Here is a 20,685-nt window from a genome sequence, read left to right as displayed (position 1 = left end):
GTGATGTCTATGATTTCCGATTAATGTCAGAGCTCCAGGTCTCATAATAATTTTTTATACATACTATCGCACACTATAGTATTAAAAAAAAAGTAATTGTTCCGCATGTTTCTCAGCATCTTTTGCCGGTCCTTCACCCGTAGTTAGATGTCTGCCTAGCAACAACCAGCCCGGCGCTCATCAGCTTCTGTATCACGAGCCCTCAGCGATGATCACGTACCAACCATCCGAGGAGCTCGTCGTCTCCGCCGTGGTTTAGAAAATCCATCTCGTGTCATGTCGTTCGCCGGCAGTTCAACCGCCTCAGTTCACCGGCGTCTCCACGGACAGATGCTAATGAGCAGAACGTAAAGACGCAACGTTAACGTGGGAAGTTCTGGCTTTGATCGGGCCTCGTGCCTCTAATGCAACCCGGGGAGATGTTGATTATTCAGAATGAGTGATGTTCCCTAGTCGCGGATGATCTCACATGAGTACATTCTGTCTCATTAATTCTCCATTAAAGCGATTAAATCCAAGAGCAATTAGCTGCGAAGAATTGTATTAAGGGATGAGATGTTTTTTAGGGAAACGAAGGGAGGACGAAGGAGAGGGAGGGATGGTGCTGCCATCTGTGTGTGACAGACTGACACTGATACCCCCTCTCTCGGTTTCACACTCGCACACATTCTATGCAAAGTCTGGTCCCAACAGCTGGCGACCACAGGGTGTATTTTTACAGTTCAGATGAATCACAAGACGTATAGTGTCTCAGATAAAAGAGTGTTTTTTTCTCTCTCTCTCCCGTCTAGAATGCGACAAGTTGAGGAAGGATGGCTTCCGCAGCTCCCAGTACTACTCTCAGGGTCCCACGTTCTCGGACCCGCTGCAGTCCACCAGCACCCTGCAGGACGAGGAGGACGACGACAGGAAGGTAAATCTAACACCTTGTCATCGGTTGGAACATGATCTTGAAGTTTGCACCGAAGTACAAATCCTGCGAGTGTCGCTCTCCCTCACCACGCCGGTCTCGTGATGAAGACGTCTCTGCTGCAGTCAAGAGATGCAGCTGAAGGTCGAGTGGATCCGGAGGTCAATGCTGAATCAGCAGCACGTGACTCGTGTTCGAGACGGTGTCGCTCTGCCACCCAGTGGCGGGAAATAGAAATACAATGTGTGTCGTCGGCCCCCCTGAAAAGGTCTCTTACCCTTCATTCTAGAAGTCCAATGATGCATTGCATCAGATATACGAGCTCCTCTACTGTCGACACAGACTTATCAAGACTAAAGCAACAAGAAAAACACTATTGAGCCACAATTGTTTGTCCAATTTAAAATATAAAGTTTTCTTCTGCTTGATCTCTCTTAAGAAGGTCTCCATCAGCTTAGCTCGTTTGTCAATTACCATGAGTTTACTAGCTTTATAAACCCTGCCCTCGCTCATTAGCTACTTCACGTTTCTTTCCCATCACTTCCTTTTGCTCTCCATCCACTGAGTCTAACTTCGTCTGACATCAGCTCAAAGGACAGATACAGAGATTCTGTTTTGCTCAAGAGGAACCAAATAACAAGCTGAACGCTTTATGTTGAGGCATTTCTGTCCATAGCTCTCCTTTACCCTTTTGTTTCACCCCCCCCCACCCACCCCCCGATTTCTCCATCCATCCATGAATCGCCCTAACAAACGCAACAATAGCTCTTGTTCCTCGTCAGTAGGATGTTTGGAGTAAACATTGAGATAGCAGAGGGGAGATGATGGAGGACAGTTTCTGTACTGGGTGTGTGGATGAGCAGCCGTTGGTACGTAGGATTGATCGGACTGACTTCCAGGACCAAACTTCTTTTGGAGTATTAGAATTTAAAGAATTGGCTACTAGGGTTAATGATTTAAAATCCTGGGAGAATTTTAGTGGTGTTTCTGTTTTGATGTGGATTTATGGAACCAACAGGGAAAACTGATGACAAAGGTACATTTATTTAAGATTTAAGGTGCTTTTAGGTTAGATTTTTTTTAGGTTTGCATGTCATTGAATGTTTTAAATTTTGTGTCAAAATGATTGTAGATTGAGTAAGACTTTATGTTTTCATACTTATCAGCTCATACTACAAGAATGACACACAAGCCTTCAAGTTCTTCAAAATATAATCAAATAATTGATTTTCTGCCTCAATTAATCGTTTATTTATTTTTTAATTCCAACAAACTTCACAGAATGTGTGGCTGTTTATTAGGCTAAGTTTATGGTTGTTTATGTTATTGTAGGAAATCTCTCCTTGAATTTGTCTTTTTTTGTTTATTACAATATTAATATTGTATTTATTATAAAGTTAAATATTTTCTTTGTTTTCATCCAGTCCCTAATAGATTAAATGTTCCTTTGAAAACTTGATTTATAAAGTATTCAATAGCTGCAGCACTACTGGTCATAGTAGTTCTTTCTTAACGATGTTATGGAGACTCTTGTATACGAGCAACAATGCAGAGGTGATTAAACCAGCGACCTTTCATTCCAGCTGCGGTTACACATCAATGTCTTTCGTTTATCCTCCATGTAATTGCTTGTTAAGTCTGTGTAATATGTCCGAAATAAATCAGAATTTTCCTGTGTCGATCGTCATGTTGAAGTTCATCGACTTTTGTCTTAAGTCTGAATGTCATACTTCACAGGCTGCTACTGCTGTTAAGGCAATGTGAGATGTTTGACTGATTGAACGTTCGACTATTTTCACAATTGCCCATCGCTTCCTCTCATACTTAATCCCGACCTGCTTCCTTCTCTTCAGTCTCTGGCTTCATCGGCAGAGGAAGAAAAGTCTCAGCTCTCGAGGTCCCTGCAGGGCAGCGACAAGCTGGACGCTGCAGAAGTGGACGGGAAAGTCGTCTGGACAAAGACACCTTACCTGCCGACTCCTGAGGAGAAGATGAGGCAGACGGCCCAGTCAGTGCCCACTGACATCGTGGCCATCAATGTCACAGGTATGAACCTCATGATTTCTGTGTTTTTTCTTTAAACAGAAGTTTTGATGAAACATTCATCACAAGAAATGGATCAAAACTCTTTGATACATTTGGATCTTGATAATGTGTTCACCTTTGCTCACATGAAAAACAACACAACTTAAAAATTAAGTATGTGATATTTTATTTCAGTTTTTTTTAGTGCCAAATGATAAGCTTTGCATTTGTACCTTCAACCCAAGTAACTTTCAAGTACTGCGATCTTCACACTCCCCAGAAGATGGCGCCATATTCGCCAAACCATTACTGTGACTCTTTTAGTAGGACATTACATTAAGCATGCAAACGTGCGACAACTCACGCATCCTTTCATTCATCCAGTGGAGCGTGGACTTAAACTCCTGCTCCTGTGTGTGGTCCATCTATCAAGGCTCCTGTGACCTTCACACTGTTGTGTGTGTGTGTGCGTGTAAGTGTGTGTGTGTGTGTGTGAGTAAACACAGTGGGACAGCCCAGTGGAGGGTCACACGACTTCATGTCCGATCCTGCAATGCTCGACAAACAAATACTCAACCAAAGGAAAAAACATTCAGCTTGTCAAGATAAAAGTGCTGCTGCTTTTGTAACCTCACCACCAACCCTCTGTACACCAGGATGTGTTTGCTCTGTCCTGACGTCTAACAGATCCCTCGTGAGCGTTAACAGTGAAAGTGTTGCACGAAAAAACGTAATCGCCGACACATGACTGAAACCCCTTCAACCAATCCCGTGGTTGAAACCCGCACAAGAAGTCTGTCATTGCTTGAAAAACAACAACACAAGACTCTTTCTTTCATACATGACTGCTGTGTTGTTGATGAAATAGGATATTTTCTCATTTGATTTGCAGATAATTAGGCGAAAACAAAACATGATTATAGGATTAGAGTGTTTACACCATTAAGTCTTTTCTAGCTCCAAATCTTGAGAAGGGTTACAGTTCCAACTCTTTGCACGCTCCACTCACTCACAGGTCTCTTAAAGACACAGCACAGCCATGTTTGAATGTGTGAACGAGTGAAGAATTTCCCCAATATTTTAAAGCCCAGATGTACTTATCAGTCAGAAGTATTAGGGGCTGAAACCTGACCGCAAATCGGAAAATTAATTAATTTTCATCCATGTCATTTTTCATGGTGTTGCTCAGACATCCAAGGATTTGACTGGCAGAGAAAAGCAGAAGATGATGAATCAATGGTCTTTGTATAAATAAGTATTTAAGGTTTAAAAATATCTTCTTCTGAGATAAACAAAGTCATCTCTCGAATGTGATGAAAGCATCGGTTAACACCAACCATGGATGTTAAAATGTTTGTAGAACTGAGGGGAAGATAAACATCTCATATAATGTGTTTATTTTATTTCTCACATATCATCATGACAACCCCAGCTTTTGCTTTTGAACATTGAAACAGCTGACGTGTCATTTTACCCCAAAATAATAGACGACACCCGTTTCATTAACAATCATGATGATAAAAAGAACAGGAATTAGTTTAATTGATTGACTTCACTGGAGAGAAGTGAGGAAGTGATGTTTGTGTGCCCCTCCCTCACAACACAGCATGCCCCCCCCCATAAGAATCATACCTGAAACCTGCATGTCTTTGACTCTGATCCGCTACTAACCGACTGCTGTTTGCCTGTGTGTCCGCCTGCCTTGCTCTCGCTCTCCCGGCCACCAGGGGCAGTGTTTGACCGCCAGGCCAGCATCCGGCGCTCCCTCATTAACACTGACACCGTGTCCCGCCGGCCCAAGAAGGTCAAACGCAGAAAGACCATATCAGGCCTGCCTGACAACTTCCACCAGGACCTAGGTATGGACGACTGCGGGGCACTGTAGCGCCCTCTGCTGTCCTCAGAGCTGCACACTCTGGACAAACTCATCCCTCCATCCTTTACTACTGTCCTCTACTTCCCATCTACTGTGTGGCTCATTCACACCTCTTGTAGCGTGGATGTCATTTAGGAACTTAGTATCTGTTCATTGTTATCTGTGTGTGTGTGTGCGTGGGTGTGGGTGTGTGTGTGGATGTGTGTGCGTGGGTGTGGGTGTGTGTGTGGATGTGGGTGTGTGTGTGTAATCCTGTGACTGTAATGACGATCTCGGCGTGTGTCCCATGAGTTTAAATGATGGATAAACATGCTCAGATTATCTCAATTTGTCCTATTTTCGAGACATCCAAATCCCAACTATCTCCTCAGTAGCAACTGGTGTGACTAGCATGTCTCGGGTCTGCACCATGTGAGTCTAGTTTTGGTTCCCAAAACAAAAAAAAGTTGATATGGTTTTGCCTCATGACAGAGGTTAGCGATGCCATAACAACTTTAAGCATGAGAATTATTCTAGAACGTTTCCAAAAGAGTCTAAAGACTCGCATGTGTGTTTTCTTCCATCTGCCCCGTCAGACGACTCCCTGAGCTCGGTTCTAAGTCCACTAAGCTGACACTTTGCTGAGCTGACGGCAACACATGGCCGCTGTTTATTTATACATGTGTGCGCCGGCGTGCCGTAAGACCACCAGACTAAGATCTGGTGAACGTCCAGATGATGACGGGTCATGATTACTGGGCCGGCGTGATCGTCCCGGCGCTCCGGCCCTCCCTCTCCACCCGAGCGAAGTCGACCTGCTGCTTAATCTATTGCAGCAGCAGCAGCCGAGCTGTCACTCCAGTCCTGAGCGGGGACGGATGGGGAGTGTGCGTCTGCTTTAGGATGAGGCAGCGAGCAGAGCACTCGGTTGTGTATTTTCGCAGCGTCAAAAAGGGAGCGTCCACAGATGGGAGTCAGGCTAACTGTTGTCTCCAGATATTTGTCCTTATGCTGGTTTGTAAAACTATTGTCTTTTTCGAATTTGTGGTGTGTGTGTGTGTGATCTTGCATGACCGGTCTCAGAGTGTGACGCAAAAGTGTGTATCTGTCTGAAACATTTTTTCATTCTAACCGTTCCACATTTCCTCCTCACCGGAGATCCGGAGTGCTTGGGTCATCAGACGGCTGTAATCCAATTCATTAGCATCCTTGTGACCAGTTTTCCGTCTGTGAAGTAGCAGAAGATCTGCCTGTGAACGAGAAACTGATTCTAAGAAATGTTTCTGCTCCTCGTCACAGCAGCCAGAGGACGAGGCGGGGAACTCCGACCACAATCCATGTTCATCCCGGGACAGTACTCCACTCTGGGCCGGGTCGGGAGCGTCAATTCCATGCTGCGGCGATCCCACACGAAGGACTCCAGCTGTCAGACCGAAGAAGCGAAGGTGGTCCCCCCGTCGATGAGGAGGATCCGAGCCCAGAGGGGTCAAGGCATCGCCGCTCAGATGGCCGGCATCTCCACCTCCTCCTCGACGGGAAGCATTTCCGTGTCCAGCACGGACAGCTCCGGGATTCTGATGATGCCGCACCAATACAACGGAGACCCGTCCAGGTTCCACAGTCTGCCCCGACAGGGCGCCAGGGTGTCCCTCAGCGCGGACCCTCTTTACAGCAGCACCCCCATCAGGTGCGAAGAGCAAACAGCACGTCAGAGGCCAATAGGGAAACTTCAGGTCGACGAGACGGCAGTGCACATGAGAAACGCCCCGAGGACCAACACCCTCCCCAGACCCAAGTCTCATGAGGTGCGGGCGACTCAGTCCAGCGACTGGGGGGGCGGTCCCGCTTGCATGGTGTCGCCTCACGCCTCCTACTCCACCGCCGTCATCCCCAACGCTACCATAACCAGCTCCACTGAGGTCATCCGTCTCAACACGTCGCGCTCGCTCGCCCCGGGGTACCCCACGGCCCGGCCCGTCAGCCTGGCCTGCACGTCTCCCCCGAAGATTCCGAGCCCCGCGACCTTCAGTCACAGTTCCACCTGTCCGGACCTGATCACGTCCACGCCCAATCACACGCAACAGGACGGCGTCAAAGTCGGGGGCTCGAGGGGCAGCAGCACACACTTGACCCCGACAACTCCGTCCTACACACCGGAGGAGCAGTGGATCTACGACACCCCCGAAAACGTTGTGGCTCCGCACCGAACTTTGACCTCCAGCTGTTCGACACCAATCAACCAACTGTACGGCAGCCTGGATCAGTCGTCGAGGACCACCACAGATTCAAGTTCCCTTTACTCCCAAGACAACGACGGCTACTACACCTCCATGCACCTGGACTCGGGATTGCGCTCGCGCTGCGCCAACGGCGGGCCGGCAGCAGGACGGGCCTCCAGGCACAGCATGTACGAGTGCCGGGAAATGGCCAATCAGGAAGACACGGGGAGCGTATACAGCGACCAATCCTTATCCCGGAGTATCTCGCTGCGCAAATCCAAGAAGCCACCGCTGCCTCCAGCTCGCACGGATTCTCTCCGGCGGAAAGCTGGCCCGAAGAAACCCCTGGGAGGTGTGAGCGCCATCTCCGGACCCAATGAATCCAACGGTGCGATGCTCAACGAGACGCTGATCGCCAGTTTGCAGCAAAGTCTTCAGATGGGTCTGAGAGGCGGAAAGGGTAAAGGGGCATCTCCTTCCTCGCCCTCGCACAGTCCCAGCAGTGACTACGACGACCCCTGGATCCTGCGACCCCGAAGTCACAGCAGCATCAGCGCGGGGAGCTCGACGGCCTCGTTTCTCGCCAACACGAACGGCGGCTGCATCTCCAACGCGTACTCGCTCTGCCACGTGACGCCCACTCAGAGTGAGACCAGCAGCTTGCGCTCGGACTACGCCGACCCTTGGGGTTATTACGCCGACTACCCCCGCAACAACGGTGACCCAAGAGCCCAGACCCCGCTCGCCAACACGTCGGAAAACACCGGGTCTCAACTGGGAGAGCTCCAGATCCGGAGCGATGACCAAGGATCCGGGGTTCAGGACTGCGGTGTGGTGAAGCCCAAAACGGCCTCGCCCGACAGGGTGCACCGATTGACGTCGCCTTCCAGCGGTTACTCCAGTCAATCCAACACCCCCACAGCCGGAACACCGGTGCCCTCCATCGCAAGGTCAATGTCTCCTGCGGGCGGGCGGCCCAAGCCTAGAGTTCCAGAGAGGAAGTCGTCCCTGATCTCCTCGTTGTCCATGTCTTCCTCTTCCACCTCCTTGTCCTCTAACGCATCAGATTCCCTCAAGAGCAGTGGACCTCCTCCTCCTCCTCCTCCTCCACCAGCACCTCCGCTCCTGTTGACATCATCCTCGGCTTCCAACACTCCCATCAGCCCACCGCCGTCGTTCCCGGCTCCCGTACCTCCACCCAACACCCCGCCCTATTCTACCCTGAGCCCCCCACCACCTAGCTCCTACTCCCCAGAGTTCCCTCCCCCTCCCTCACCTGAGGCACTAATCCACCCCAGTGTTTCATTCAACGGGAGCTTCAGTCCTCCTCCTCCTCCTCCTCCACCACTCCCCTCCGCGGCGTCCCCTCCACCACCTCCTCCTCTCCCCGATTTTGTGCCGCGACCCTCCTTCCAACTGCCTGCAGTGAGGCCAGTGAAAGAAGCCCCTACCAACAGTCCCACCGCTTCAACAAAGCCACTTATTACAGCCTTCGCTCTGCAAAGCGTCCATCTCCGCTCAGTGAAGCGACAGGAGGCAGAGGTCGACAAAACAAACGATAAAATGCTCGTGGATCTGAACCTCCAGCCTCAGACTCCCGATATCCTGGTCTACCAGACCCAGTTGCCGTCGTCAACCCGTCCAGAAGGTTCACGCTCCTCCACGCTTTCTCCAGTATCCAATCATATTGAAGGACTTCAAGATCGATCCGGTTCCCCAGACCATAACGGAAAGGTTGTGAAGGAGAATTACTTCTTCTCCGATGCGAGATGTTCACCCGTGAAGATCCCCCCCGCGGTCGCAAGGAAGCCGAACTTGTCGATTGAGCTGACGTGCAGCACGCCGGAGCGCGTCACCTCGACCTTTGCTCGACCTCACCTGGAAGACCAGGTGGACGCGCCGAGAGCCACAGTCAGAGAAGAAACACTGGAGAAAGACGAGCCAGAGGACGACACCAAGTCTAAAGCCGAGGTCTGGAAGGAGCCCACAGAGGTTCCCAAAAGTGGCCGAGATGTGAACGATGACCAGGGACCGTTTACAAATGGAGACGCTCACGAGGAAACGGACGAAGACGAAAGGAGCAGCTCTGGGTCCACCAGCTCCAAAGAGGACGACACAGGTGAGATAAAAACACTAGTTTCTGTACCTAGACATTTCGGGGCTTCATATTCTAGATCTTTGGAGAAATAAAAGACAAAAGACTACACAATAGAAGAGCTTGGATTGCCAGCTATAGATCAGGTCACCAGGGCTACCATTGACAATGAATGGCTAATATTATAGATGATCAATGATAGTTAATACACTGATAACTGTGACTCCTCAATAATAACTAATGGGGCGACAAGAAAGAAAAGAAGATAGTTACTGTATAATAAAAGATTAAAGGTGAATTTAAATTATTGTTCCACTTGAGCAACATAATCGTTGATATTGAAGGTACAAATCTTATCTCGTCAGAATGATTCTCAGTCTCTGTGAGAGGCGGGTCTTTGATCGCAGAAGTGGGTCACATTGGTGGGCAGCGACCAATCACGGCCAAGCCGTCTTAATAAGCCGTAACTTGTCTGCTCTGAGCCTGTCCTTCATGAAGTAACTTGTGTCGAGGCTGCTGCTGGTCTGCACCGGTCGGCCGGCGACGTCTCAGACGACGATAGAATTGATTCCACCCTCCGAAGAGAAGAAGCAAAACTTAAAACCGCAAGACTAAGAGGTTTAAACGCCGTGAAAATGGAGCGGAGGACGGCGCTTATCGCTGCCAGCACATGGATTCCACTTTCTTTAGTTTCACCTCCTTATTTCTATTTCTCCCTGTTATGGTTAATCTCTCTTGGAATCTGTCCCTGAGTCGGGATGGGGGGGTGGGCGGAGGAGGGGGGCGGAGGAGGGGAAGGGGAGCATCACAGGGTTGCTTTTCGGGCTGGAGGGAGGAGGGGCTCCGTGGTATGGGAGGGAGGGGAACAGATGTAGCGAGGGCATGAAGGGGAGGATGGGAGAGTGAGATGTGAGTGAAGAGAGAGCTGCTGCTGCGGCAGGATGGAGGACGCCGGCTAACTCCTGTCTCCTGTGCGTCCCAGGTGACGTGTTCGAGTCCAGCACGGCGGAGTCCTCGCCGGCCCCGCGGGACGCCATGGTGACCCCCACCCCCACCAGGACCCGGACTACCGAGGACCTCTTCGCCGTCATTCACAGGTACAGCCGCTTCACTCTTGATGTGTATCACGATATATTCTTGTGTTTGTGCGTCTGCTCGGTGAAGTTCATCGTAAAGACGTCAAATGGCAGGAAAGTCATGGACTTGAGCTTTTTATAAATGTTGACTTCATCTTTAATCACTTCAAAGCACTTAAAAATAACTAATGTTGATGTTGATGAAAATGTAGATACAAGTTGTCGGGATAGTTGGTCGCCATGGTGACGAGCTCGACGATTGAAATGTGTTAAAGTAGGGGCTCCCCCCCCAGTTTCAGCGTGTCGTGGAACCTCCGTTGCAACGTTGCCACGCACTCTCGCTGGGTCGTGTGTCCTCCGTGGTAACTTCTCAACTGATGCTGCTTTACGGTCGACTCTCGTCCTCTGCCGTCATCACACGATATCTCATATCTCCCACCTGCTCCTCTCGGTCGTAACTTCTCCGTCCGTCGTCCACATCTGTCACAGCTGTTCCTCTTCCGGTCGGCGGTCAGAGAAGCAACAAGAGCCGCCGGTCAGATGCCTAGTGGAGCGTGTGTCGTCACGCTCGCACACTGGAATAGAAAAGACTTCATTCATTATTGAGCCTCACGAAACAACCACCCCTCCTCCTCCTCCTCCTCCTCCTCCACGCTCGTAATCTGGGTTAGCGCCCGCCGGAGAGAGTAGCTTGTCTCCCCCTCCTCCCACCCCACCCCCCCAAAAACACACCCACCGTTTGGTACCAGCTGACATATATTGCGAGGAGAAGACATAAATTTCTCATGCCGGGCGCCAGTTTGTGTTGCTCGGTCACGTGCAACTGCAGTCTGACTCCCACCCCCCCTCTCGCCCCCCTCTCGCCCCCCTCTCGCCCCCCTCTCGCCCCCCAGAGCATCACAGGATTTCATTTCAGAGGTTTTTTTTATTTATTTATTTCTGCTGCCAAATGATTGTTTACGCGCCAGGACCGACCTCGAGGACGACTAATGAGCTGAGGCGGCGTCTGTCGTTCGCTGCTTCTCGTTCACACATTCATTCACTCTGGAAACTAGACGACTCTTCGCACAGTTGTGCGACTTACTACACTATTCATGTCTACATGTTGCTGTTCAGTGTTGATAACTGACTGGAGTGATAGAAAAAGAAAGAAAGAGCATCTGGACGCTACAGTAAAATGAGAGGAAATACAATATAATACAAATAAAAAGGCAACATTACATTAAAGTCGGCATCATAAAAGAAATGTCAATAATGAATATTAAGTATAATAATAATAATAATAATCTCTATTTATATAGCGCCTTTCTAGACCAGGGTATGTTAGCAGACGGGCTGAACTAGTCCTTTATAAATTCAACTTTCTTTTTTTTTAGCATTTGAAATATGTCTGAGAGCAGTGAGCTCAATGGGACAGCAGGGGGCAGCAGCGCTCCACGACACCTACGGTAGAATTGAGTGAGAACATGAAAATGTCAGTGAAGTTAGTGAGTTATTGTTAACGTCGTCTCGACACGCCTTTCATCTTTTGATGGAAGCTGTAAAATAAAACAATACCTACACAATAAAATAAAAGTAAAGACAGTCTAGTCCGTAAAGCCGGAGGGAATCCCTTGGAAGTTTGACAGCAGATCAAGATTTGTGTGTCTTTAACCGACACTTTGGGATTGCAGTGAGAGATTTGAGGTGAATTCTAGTGTGTGTGTGTGTGTGTGTCAAGTGTGTGTGCTTGTGTGTGTGTGAGGACACTCTCTTATGTAACCAGCTGATTTTAGTTCAGAGAAACGAGGACACACACACACACACACACACACACAAAAAGAAAGTTTCACAATCTCACACATTCTTTGTGTCGGTGCTGCAGTGTGTTTGTCCTTGACTGGTTCTGATCCAATCTCCGGGCTTAGAATTTGGTCTCGACCTTCGTTCCTCCCTCGCTTTTCTGCACCTTATCAGGAGATCACTCTCACACACCTGCTGAGAGGACACACACACACACATGTCGCTCAGAGCTTTAGGAAGATGAGGTTTGCTGGATGATGTTCCAACTGTTTATGACTCCACACACACACACACACACACACGCACACACACACACACACACACACACACACGCACACACACACACACACACACACATACACACACGCACACACATACACACACACACACACACACACACACACCATATACATTTTACTCAGAAACAAAAAAAACTCTAGGCTCTAGATATCTATATCTGTTTCCTGTTTTCAAAATAAAAGTTGATTGGCAGCAGTGTTGGTGCTGTCCAGTGAGTGCTGGTGACCTCTGACCTCCAGCGAGTGGCTGGTGCTTGGTAACGAAGAGCTGACTCAACATCCACCTCGGAGACTGAGGGCGAGCGGAGACGAGGGGATTATAGAAGGAGGGCGTCTGTAAACGACCGCGAGCAGACGGAGGTCCAGTGATTAAGAAACTCTCCACGAGTCCCAGTTAGTTAGGGACGAGTTTGATGCGTCGCCGCCTCAGCAGCGTCTCTTCCTCAGAACTCTTGTTCCTTCTGAACGACGCCGGGGGTCCAGTTGACGTATGTTTGAGGCGTCGGAGCAAACGTGGCGTTGAAAACCTTCACGATTGGCGAGCTTGACTTTTGAATTTTTTTTAAGCATTAAACAATTTAGCAAATAATCATATTAGATCATGTCGTTAATGAATGTATTTGTTTTTAGAAAATAATTAAATATCTGAAAATGGTATAGTTTCAAAATAAAGGATTTTTTTTAAACACTTTATATCCTAGTATGAAGTCATAGTCTTTTAAATCCAATATAAATATGTTGTTATTATATTGCTATTATTTATGTTGTTGTAATAAGGAATTTAATTCAATTATTTAAAAGAAATTCAATATGGAATTTAATTTTTTAAAAACAATTAAATGCTTTATTTATTTAAAGTTTCATCATTTAATATGTTCAAACTGGAAATTGTTTCTTCTTGTTCAGTTCAGAGAAAATGAGAGAAAAATGAACATTTTGATTTGATTCGAGACGAAAACTTGACTCTGACTCTGTTTGATCTGCAGGTCCAAGCGAAAGGTTCTGGGTCGCAGAGAGTCGGAGGAGGAGAAGAGCCGGAGCCAGTCCCACTCCCCGCCCGTCACGCCCGTCACGCCCACCTCGGCGCCCCCCAGCACGCCGCCGTCCTCGCTGCCGCGCCCGTCCGGCTCCATCCAGAGGAACCTGCGCAAGTCGTCCACCAGCAGCGACACCTTCAAGGCGCTGCTGCTGAAGAAGGGCAGTCGCTCCGAGACCAGCTTCAGGATGTCGGCCGCCGAGATGCTGCGCTCGACGGACCCCCGCTTCCAGCGCACGCGCTCCGAGTCGGCGCTGGAACCCCCGAACGGATCCCCGTCCTCCCCGGGGTCCCCCCAGAGCCCCTGCTCCTCCCCGGGCCGAGCCAAGAGGTCGATGGACGAGTGGAGCCGCTACGAGGCGCTGGCCCTGTCCTCGCCCGCCTCGCCGTCCTACTCGCCGAACGCCATGAAGCACGGGCGCTCGCGTACGCCCCCTTCTGCCGCCAGCAGCAAGTACAACGCCCGCTGCCGCCTCCTCAGCAGCCCCATGACCGTCATCTGCGAGCGCGAGGGGGAGACGGCGGAGAGCGAGGGCGGCGACGCCGGACTGGAGTCGCGGGGCCGCCCGGTGCTCAAGGACTACGACTTTATCTGAGCAGAGGTCAGAGGTCAACCTGAGCGAACCCAGCAGGCGAACCAGGAGCCGCAGCGTAGGGTCCTCCCGAGACCAGGAGAGACGTCGGGGTCCTGCTGCTCCGTCTTCATCAGAGATTCTATCAGATTGTATCGCGGTGCGTTCAAGGACACAAACGATTGTGCTGCACACGTGAATGTTGTCTAGATGCATCCCATAATATATAGACGACACGAGCGGATGTTTTTGTTTGTCGGTGGTTTTTAAGAATGTTTTCCTCGTTCATGGGAGTCAAAATAATCTATTCTTGTAAAGATAAGAGTTTAGAGATTTTACCCTGGAGTCACCAAAGAGCAGGAGGCGGAGCCGACCTCTGACCCCGGACGTGACCTGCTGTGTTTTTTTTTTTATCGTGCGTGTAAATATTGTTTTCAGACTCTTTGTACAGTTCAGGTTCCTCGGATTCTCGAGGACCAATCTTTTCTAGATTATTTATTTTCACGGAGCCACTTGAACTCAGCGACATAGTCTGGCGCCCCCTGCTGCTCAGGAGTGTCAATGCTGTGAGCGGGAACTGCAGTAAGCGCCTGTGTTGACCAGCAGAGGGAGCTGAGAGTTAATCTTGACTAAAGTTTTGTGTTGATTACTGATAAAAAAAAAAAGTTGATTTAAAAATAACTCGGTTTCTACCACTTTTTCCCAAAACATTCTAAACTGGAATGAGTCACGTGACCTTGAATCCTTCTGTCACGTGACCTCTGTCAGCTGAGTCGACTCGGTTCCAGAGAGTCCAAATGTGAGTCTTTCTTTGCTGTGACTCGAGTCCCTGATGGAGCTCTGGTGTAGTTCGTGACGGGGGGGTCAGAGGGGTCACTGTAGGTCGCTCTGGCCGCTCTTGTGTACGTCTGTAATAAACAAAAGGTGATATTTACGATCGTTTGGCTCATGAATCGCAGCACGGTCGCCACGGCGACCACGCCAGCCTGTCGCCTCCTCCCACGATACGACACAATCTGACTCACAACTTGACCCGACAGGGGCGTGACCTCTGATCGACATCTCATGACTCAGCACTTTTACAGACCTTTCAGAAACAATCATTTTTAAACCTCATTTCAAACTTTGACTCGTAATACGTCAAGTTATAAAAACCTGTCATGACTCAATATATTTAAATTACTGAAATACATTTGTACATAAATAATTAGAGTAACTTCAATATTTGCTTAAAACAATTTTGTTTAGTTAAAACATTTTATTCCAACTTAGTCGGAAACTTCTTGAAGCAAAGCAGTGTTTTTAATCGTCATTTTATGCTGTAAATAAATAGCTGATAGTTTCCCTGACCTTCAAAATAAGAGAAAAAGTTAAGAGTTAAAATATCGTTAAAAAAGTTTGTATTTTGACCGATAAAAGGTTTATTCGTATATTATTTATACGTTTCTCTGGTGTGAAGCTCCGTCACAGAGATTCAGACGAGTCACTGCAGAAGAGATTTTCTGCTGAAGCGTCAAAACATGACACCGGAAAAAAAATCGCTGACTCAGCAAAAACTGAGGGGGATCAGGTGAAGGTGAACTGGGGGTGAAAGGAGTGAGACACAGTTGGTCTTCATGAGCTCATTTATTAGTCAGCACTTGTTCATTTAATCCGTTAGTTCGACAACCTTGTGGTTTTCCAAGCAAGCTTGAGTTCATTCACAAAAATTAAAAAACAAACATTAGAAAAATCATTCAAATCCCTTGTTTCCCAAGCGTTTCCTGTTAAAGTCACTTCAAAATAAAGCAACAGACGTTTCAGTAACTGCAGACCTAGCGTTGGGTGACCTCTGACCCCTCTACTCGGGCCGGAGGATCCAGACCTCGTTCCTGCGGTTGGTCAGCTGGAAGGGACTGTTGTAACCGGCCGTGTAGTACGGCTGCTCCGTGAACGGAACCTCGTCTCGCTTCAGGCTCTCCACCAGCTTGAGAAGCTCCTCCCTCTTCATCTTCTCGTTGGCGAAGCCGCCGAAGGTCCTGAAGGAGAGAAGATGACGATGAGACTTCGTCGCTGCGTTTACTGGTCATGTGTTGATGAAGTAGTGTCGTCAGAGTCCACTAGATGGCGTCTGTGCACCGTTTTCCTCCTTTTTGAGCAACTGTTCTAATGAAACATTTTTAAACTGATGGCGCCACCTACTGACCTATAAACAACATGAGACTGTTTCATGAAGCTTCATCACTAGCACTTACTGAAGGCAACATGATGTAAAAACTTTTTTTTTTAATGGAATAAAACAATGTTGCTTCGAAAGGACAAAACAAAACTTGTCAAATCTTTAACCAGTAAGTTATGAACTGAAACATCTGAAAATTATGATTTAAAAATAAATTTACAGATTATGAGAAATAATCTTATGAAATGGGCAATCTCTCTTGTACTTGAATGAAATCAAAGGAAAAAAATAATTACAAAAAAAACATTAAAAAAAATTAAAAATGAAAATGAAAATTAGCCAAATAAAAAATGTATTCAAATAAAAATATGACACAACACCATAGAATAATGTTTAGCACATTAGTAGTACATGGGTGTGTGAGCAAAACTATTGATACACTTCACTGCTGTAGTGAAAGAAATATTTAAAAATGTAAAAGTTATTTTGGCTTTCAAATCATATTTTATCTTTTTTTTTTAATTAAAATAATTTTGTATAGTTCATTAGAGTTTGTATGAAATAAAATAGCACTTTTGATTCGCTAATATTCAGCGTTTGTCCTTTTGCGTTGCAAAATTAAACTTCCTGCCTCTAGATGGCAGCAGTCATTACACCCGCTGCTGCTAAAACAATTACATACCGCGAGATCCCAGCGACGACTGAGGACGAGAGGATACAGTCGACTCCAACAGCTTTTAAAGCTGACGCTTCCTTTTGTTTTGCAACCAAAATATGTCCAGTTACGACTTCGTCAAGAGTCATGTGGTCTCGGCCTCAAGTACTTTTTTTTAGACTTTAGACTTTCTTTTATTGTCATTGCACAGAAAAAACACTGCAGTAAAACTGGAAATGAAATTCCGTTGCTTGGCAACCAGTTAAAAAACAGCATATAGTGAAAGTATATAAAAAAGTATAAATAGTTAAAAATAGTGCAATATAGTATAAATAGAATTAATGTTTTAAATATTGCATAACTCAGTTATATTGTATTCATCAGTCTGATAGCCAAGTATCGCAGTGTACCATATTGTTGCCCCTGTATCGTGATACGCATCGTGATACGTCAGGTTCTCGCCGACACGAGAACGAGCCTCACCTGACGTAGGCCGTGAACTGCTTGCGGGTCTCGATGAACACCTCGGGGTCGCTGGGCGCCGGCGGGTTTTCCTGGAACTCCTCTGGGATGTAGAAGGAGACGGTGAAGTTGGACTCACAGGCAGGACCGGCACTCGGGTCGACCCGGCACGTCACCGGCGCCGTCATCTCCACTTTGGTCTCTGCGGAATGTTTTGAAAACTTTAACATTTTTAATCCTCAAAACTCGTTCTCTGGAAGAGACTCAACAAAAAAAAAAAAGTGCTGAGTCAGACTCCAGTATCGACGAAACTGCTGAGCAACAACAAGAGTGTTTACTCTGGCATTGATTGATCGTCTTCCTGCTCACGACGGATCAATACCATTAATCATGGGCCGGCGTTAGAGGAGCAGCTTCGTGGACAACAGCGCCCCCTACTCACGGTTCTGGTTCTTTCCTTGAATGAAGCTGAAGAGTCTGCGGAAGCCGCCGTTCATGGCTTGATCCAGGTCCATGCCCGTCAGAGTGGTGCTGACCCACTTGGTCTCCACGTACTCCCGGATCTCATAGTCCGTCGCCTGCAGGAGACAAACACACGTTCACTGTGGATCAGATACTTTAGAAAATAATAATCTGATATTTGAGTTGAACGTTTTCATAAATTATTTATTTGTTTCAATCCTAATCTGTGACAAAGATTAATCTAAATTACAGGCGTCTGTCATCTTTAACTGCAACTTTATAATGCGTTTGATTTTTTTTTTTCTTTATCATTAATACAAAATAATTCTCACATTAAGAATCACTTTCGGTTTTTTTTTTTTTTTAAGTCATTTACAACATAATTGGAAATTTCCATCTCAGAAGAAACATTTAATATTTTTTTAGTAACATTTTCACAACATTAAAATATATTATACATTTTAAATGAGATAATTTATATAATTTATATATATAAATAATTTAATCTCTACATTTTACTTATTTTATTTAATCATTTCTATATTGGAAGATTCGTTTTAGTATTAATTGAAAAAAAAAATGTAATTAATGATTGAAAAAAACCGCCAACATATCGCTCGATACTTTAGTTCTAACGTTTAAATAATCCTAACGTGAATATTTGTTTATTCGTTCAATATAAAAATGTTATACACGAGTGTCACGTGACAAGAATACGGAGCTACTCCTCCCGCCAATTAAATGACTGGAATAAATATCAAAAACTCTTACAAAAATTAATTAATAAAAAAAAAAACCCCAAAAAAACGAAAACTCTTAACTTAATGTATTAACGTCTTAGAGTAACTTAATTATAAATAATAATTTAATTAAATGATAGTTTGCAGCTTGTAATGAGTCAGCGGTTTTCAACGCTGATGACGTCACGTCAAATAAGGACTACTAATCGATCCCAGATAATACTCACGTCGGTCTGGATCGGGATGAACTTGGGGTTCTGGATCCCGACGTTAAACAGCGCCTGCCCCAGAGCTTTGAACATCACGACGCACCTGCGGGTCACACACACACACGTGAGACGAGACTTCGATGCAAACGTGTCGCGCGCATGAAGGAGACACTCACACGCACGCGGTCAGAGTGAGTTTGTTCAAAGTCATCGTGAAAAGTTTCACCTGCAGCGCGAGCTCTGCTGTCGACCGGACACTTCCGTGTTTTTATAGTCCTGGCCGCTGATTGGCTGAGCGAGCGGCTTACAAAACGAGAGTCGATTACAAAACGACAGAAACTCAAGCTTTCATAACTTGTCTTGTGACGCAGTTAGATAACGAATAATTATCATCTTTTTACATTATTATTAATATAGTAATGCTGGGAAATATCACATTTACAAATATTTACTCCGAATATTACAATTTTCTATTTGCGAATTGAAAAGCGAGGTATAAGTTGGTGAAACAGTTGAATAACTTCTATCCGCCTCATGTGTTTTATTAAATGTAATTTATTCTATTCGTATTATTTATTCATTTACATTTATGCTAATTATTGTATTTTATTTTATTTTTATTTTATTTTATTCTATTTTATTTTGTTAATAGTGTTAATTTTCTAATATTGTAAATAATTTGTATATTTTTAAGATCGTTTTATTTTATTTTATTATTTCTTTTATTATTTCTTTTTTTTCCTTGCACTTTATTTTCAATTGTGCTGCTGTTGTAAAAGTGTGTTTCCCCCTCTGGGGATGAATAAAGATTTTCTATTCTATTCTATTCTATTCTAATTGAATGTATTTATTTTATTTTATTTTTCTGATAACAAAACAACAACAATCATTCAGATGATCTGCTGCTTTTACGGGAGTTCATACATTATTGTACAATAGTTTCACATGTTTGTTGTGTAATCTGCTTTTTCTTTTTTTAATCTTTTTTTTGGTCACATGGTCCTTTGTTGAGGTCTCTTGAGGACACGTGCTGTGTCTCAAATCGCATACTAGCGTACTAAAAGTTAGTATTTTTAGTCAATTCTTAGTATGTGAAATTTAGTGCACCATACACACTAAATTGACTTCTAAGAAGAAGCTGTCATGTGATTTCCTGTTAGTGTGTAGCAGCAGAGTTTGATTTGAGACATATGCTGTGTCTCAAATCGCATACTACTCTTAGTATGCTAGAAGTTAGTATGCATCAGTTTAGTGTACGTACTAACTAGTACGCAAATTCTACACAAAGTATGTCTCAACTCAAACTCTGCTGCTACACACTAACAGGAAATCACATGACAGCTTCTTCTTCTACTTCTATTTAACGATGTTTCAACCAGCTGTTTGAACGCTATCGCCACCTGCTGGCAGCACGTATTGCAAGTTTGGAAAAAGAAATAAAGAAAAAATATGAGAATCTAAATAATCGCGAGATATTTAAGCTGGTATCAGCAGCGAAGACGTGTTTATCCTTATACTGCTGCGGAAAATACACCTGTACGTATATGAATATATATGCATTTATATATGACGTAACTTCCGTTAAAAACGTCACTAAGATAGCGGCTGTTTAGTGTGTTTAGTGTCCATCGAACCATACTCAGTTTTGTGGGCGTGTTAGTACGCCAATTTAGTGTGCATGGTGAACTAAATTTCACATACTAAGAATTGATACGCAATAAAAATACTAACTTTTAGTACGCTAGTATGCGATTTCAGACACAGCATTACTATCTGTGGAGAATTTGCGTACTAGTTAGTATGTACACTAAACTGATGCATACTAACTTCTAGTATACTAAGAGTAGTATGCGATTTGAGACACAGCAACGCTCATTATTTACGTGACTTTAAAATCTTCCCTAAATTCACCAGAGATGATCTCTTCGTGGTGGAACTCGTGGATATAAAAGATTGCACTTAAATGAATAATTAAATGTTCTTTCAAGACTTTATCTAAAATAATCCATAATTTTTTTCATTTTCTATCGATTTATCCCTTACCGGGGTCGCGGGGAGACTGGAGCCTATCCCAGTATCATAGGGCCAGAGGCAGGGGACACCCTGGACAGGACTCCAGTGGCACACAAA

General features: G+C 45.7%; 2 protein-coding genes across 9 annotated transcripts in view; one reads left to right on the top strand and one right to left on the bottom strand.

Annotated features, from left to right (window-relative positions):
- The window catches only part of nhsl1b (NHS-like 1b), an 87,820-nt gene extending 73,017 nt beyond the window's left edge, over nucleotides 1-14,803 (top strand). For 4 of the 7 annotated variants that reach the window (XM_087805110.1, XM_087805113.1, XM_087805112.1 and 1 more), the window contains exons 3-8: nucleotides 792-913; nucleotides 2,764-2,956; nucleotides 4,663-4,794; nucleotides 6,090-9,128; nucleotides 10,087-10,201; nucleotides 13,248-14,803. In XM_087805110.1, the coding sequence (XP_087661236.1) occupies nucleotides 792-913; nucleotides 2,764-2,956; nucleotides 4,663-4,794; nucleotides 6,090-9,128; nucleotides 10,087-10,201; nucleotides 13,248-13,893 (4,247 nt within the window). In that variant the 3' untranslated portion in view covers nucleotides 13,894-14,803. The remainder of the gene's footprint in view (nucleotides 1-791; nucleotides 914-2,763; nucleotides 2,957-4,662; nucleotides 4,795-6,089; nucleotides 9,129-10,086; nucleotides 10,202-13,247) is intronic. The other 3 variants (XM_087805111.1, XM_087805116.1, XM_087805114.1) reach the window with 2 other exon arrangements.
- Nucleotides 14,804-15,476: 673 nt separating this feature from the next.
- hebp2 (heme binding protein 2) lies at nucleotides 15,477-18,843 on the bottom strand. 2 transcript variants are annotated; one of them, XM_087805444.1, is made up of 5 exons: nucleotides 18,782-18,843; nucleotides 18,574-18,658; nucleotides 17,587-17,722; nucleotides 17,166-17,346; nucleotides 15,477-15,887 (listed from the first exon to the last, which is right to left on the bottom strand). In XM_087805444.1, exons 2-5 carry the CDS (start codon nucleotides 18,646-18,648, stop codon nucleotides 15,710-15,712), a joined length of 570 nt encoding a protein of 189 aa, XP_087661570.1. In that variant the 5' UTR covers nucleotides 18,649-18,658; nucleotides 18,782-18,843; the 3' UTR covers nucleotides 15,477-15,709. The 2 variants fall into 2 exon arrangements, with proteins under 2 accessions (XP_087661570.1, XP_087661569.1); XM_087805443.1 differs by having other exon boundaries at nucleotides 18,732-18,836.
- Nucleotides 18,844-20,685: the final 1,842 nt, after the last annotated feature.

Source organism: Callionymus lyra, chromosome 13, assembly GCF_982586985.1.
Source record: "Callionymus lyra chromosome 13, fCalLyr1.hap1.1, whole genome shotgun sequence".
Lineage (NCBI taxonomy): Eukaryota > Metazoa > Chordata > Actinopteri > Syngnathiformes > Callionymidae > Callionymus > Callionymus lyra.
The sequence above is the reverse complement of the archived record's forward strand: the minus strand, read 5'-3'. Positions and strand labels throughout refer to the sequence as shown.